The sequence below is a fragment of the Oreochromis aureus genome, linkage group 3, assembly GCF_013358895.1.
Source record: "Oreochromis aureus strain Israel breed Guangdong linkage group 3, ZZ_aureus, whole genome shotgun sequence".
Lineage (NCBI taxonomy): Eukaryota > Metazoa > Chordata > Actinopteri > Cichliformes > Cichlidae > Oreochromis > Oreochromis aureus.
In genome coordinates this window covers 75,490,840-75,493,340 of record NC_052944.1, presented here as the reverse complement: position 1 = coordinate 75,493,340, position 2,501 = coordinate 75,490,840, and the positions used below count along the sequence as shown (strand labels likewise).

Sequence of the window (2,501 nt, the reverse complement as noted above, 5' to 3'; positions counted from 1 at the left end):
AGATTATTTTACATATAAATCCTTTATAAATATAAATTTCGACTGCAGAATATTTATATTTATAAACATTTTTAGACTTACAAAAAACCCCAAAAAACCCCACTCAGGACCCGGAAACACTGTTGGTACGTATTTCCGTACCAACAGTATCGCTCAGTGGGCGCGTCTACGGGTTTCCTCCATCGTTAAAGTGGAAAATTATTGAATCCATAGAGTGTGTTAGTGTTTCGGATGTACCGGGATAAACGGGAATGGCTTCACTAACACTTACGTCTCTCTGCTGGGCTCTGCTGATCCTCTTCGCCGTGGTTTTCGCCGCTGAAGGTGAAGGTGAGCTCTCCTCCAGCTTCCGCTTTCTCTGCGGTTACACCACAACGGCAGGCCGCGAACATTCCTGTTGTTTACTGTAAACAACTGTCACTTTAAAAAATAAAATAAAATAGAAACATACAAGCTGCCTCAGGACAGCGAAACCTCCGAGGCCCGAGCTTCGTTCACATAAACGACACAAACAAACAGAAAGCCTCCTGTCATAATCATTTCACCCTGCCCGCCATGACAGACGTCACAAGGCGAAGGACGGATGTGCACGAGACTTGATAAGGAGTAGCTCAGCGAATCAGACTGATTGATAATTTTAATATAGAAGTGGATGAAACTACAAAGTCCCGAAGATGCACTTTGATCTGGTGGTTTGTCTTCAGGAATCATGTAGCTGCATTTCCCTCTCCTTTCATTAAGGATGCTCCCAGTTTCTCCTCTGCTAAAGGAGACAATGAAGGAAGCAATATTCGCGAGCTCAGCAGAGTCTCAGGTGGTGTAGCTGGTACACTGTTGTGCACCGAGGTCCAGTCCCACTGCTCTATTCTCACCTTCTCACCCAGAACAACCTCTCCTTGCTCTCTCTGTCTCCCAGTTACCAGGTAAAATATCCTCTGTGGAAACCCAGCAAACATTTAAAAAAAGTCTCAGATGTAAAGTTAAATCTTCAGTGCGATTTGGTGCATCTCAAATAAATAAATAAATGAATGAATAATCCAACAAGCAGCCATATTAATACTGAAACAAACAAGAACAGAAGGTAAAATATTCCCTCCAAACAAAATGTATAAATTCTAAACAGGCAAATCAGTCTGTACATGATTACGTTGCTCCGCCCATCAAAAAGTCGCCTATTGTCATTTATTGGACTGACGAATGTCGGTTGGAAAAATTTCACATAGTGCCCAACTGTAAGGTCAAGTGGCTTCTGTTCTACTGTCACCTCCACAGCAGCCACAGGAGACGTTATCAATACCCACTCCTTTCTGTTTTTCCCCATACAAACAAATAAACCAGTCCCATCCTCTATGCTTTCTAGTGAGCGTTACCGCATTGATCTTCTCCACTGAGAACTGAAACTTCGCCCAGCTGCCCACATCTGCTTATGTCTTCCTCTTCCCCAAAGAGCCAGATCATCAGATTCTCCTGTGTCCTCAAAAATGTCTTTAATATATATGATTTAATACTTATTACGCAACTAACTGCATGTCTCTGGACTGTGGGAGGAAGCCAGACTACCAAGAGAAAACTGAAAACTGCTTGTATATAACAGGAGTCTGATCTGACTTACAGATTCAAAGGTTTGGCGACTTTCTTCTAAAATAAAGTACAAGAAGTTTTGGGGGGTTTTTTTCCTCTTCTTTGGTTCAGTGGGGTTCACTGGTCACTGATCCTGTCTCTGATTGGCTGCTGTAGAACTGAACAGTTGTACTTTGACCTTTAACCTCTGTGCTCTGTGTTGTTTCCTTTTTCAGCCCAGAACACTGTTACAGCGAAGTCTGGACAGGACGTAGTTCTACCATGTCGAGTATCACCAGACAAAACCATCAGAGCTGTGAAGTGGAGCAGAGCTGACCTGGGAGATGAATATGTGCTTTTGTACCGGGATGAGCAGCTGGATCCAGAAAACCAGCATCCATCTTTTAAGAACCGGGTGGATCTGCAGGACAGGAAGATGAATAATGGAGACGTGTCTCTGGTTCTGAAGAATGTGACGACTGCTGATGATGGATCATACAATTGTAATATTTTCAACGGAGGGACAAGGTCATGGGAGTGCATCAACACCGTCAGCCTGACTGTTTCAGGTGAGTGAGTAGAGTTGAGTGTGTGTGTGATCAGAGGTGAAGCTGCTTCCTGGTTGTTGATGTTTGTTTCTAAAGATGTTGTTGATGAGACTTTGTAGAAAGCAGCTGGTCTGAGTGATGTGATCAGAGTGCAGTAGATAATGTCTGACAGCAGTTTGAAGAGGAAATGGATTCTGTTCTGTTCTTCACTCATCACCTACCTGACAGCTGACACCTCACACCTGTTTCTCACCTGCAGGTCAGACAGCAGAACTCACAGTTGCACCTGTTGGACTCATCGCTGGTCTGAGTGTTCCTGCTGTGGTTCTTGTTGCTGCTGTTAGTTTTGTGTGCTACAGAAAACATAAACAACAGAACCGGGATTTTAACTAG

At 43.5% G+C, this 2,501-nt stretch overlaps 1 protein-coding gene across 1 annotated transcript; it reads left to right on the top strand.

Moving 5' to 3' along the window:
* Nucleotides 1-251: 251 nt before the first annotated feature.
* LOC120434304 (myelin-oligodendrocyte glycoprotein-like) lies at nucleotides 252-2,501 on the top strand. The gene is made up of 3 exons (XM_039602154.1): nucleotides 252-330; nucleotides 1,797-2,129; nucleotides 2,368-2,501. Exons 1-3 carry the CDS (start codon nucleotides 252-254, stop codon nucleotides 2,499-2,501), a joined length of 546 nt encoding a protein of 181 aa, XP_039458088.1.

Bases quoted from the DNA above. Each gene is read 5' to 3' on its own strand.
- LOC120434304 (XM_039602154.1), top strand. From the start codon at position 252: ATGGCTTCACTAACACTTACGTCTCTCTGCTGGGCTCTGCTGATCCTC. The intron at 331-1,796 runs GTGAGCTCTCCT...TTCCTTTTTCAG, and splicing joins TTTCGCCGCTGAAGGTGAAG to CCCAGAACACTGTTACAGCG. The intron at 2,130-2,367 runs GTGAGTGAGTAG...TCTCACCTGCAG, and splicing joins CGTCAGCCTGACTGTTTCAG to GTCAGACAGCAGAACTCACA.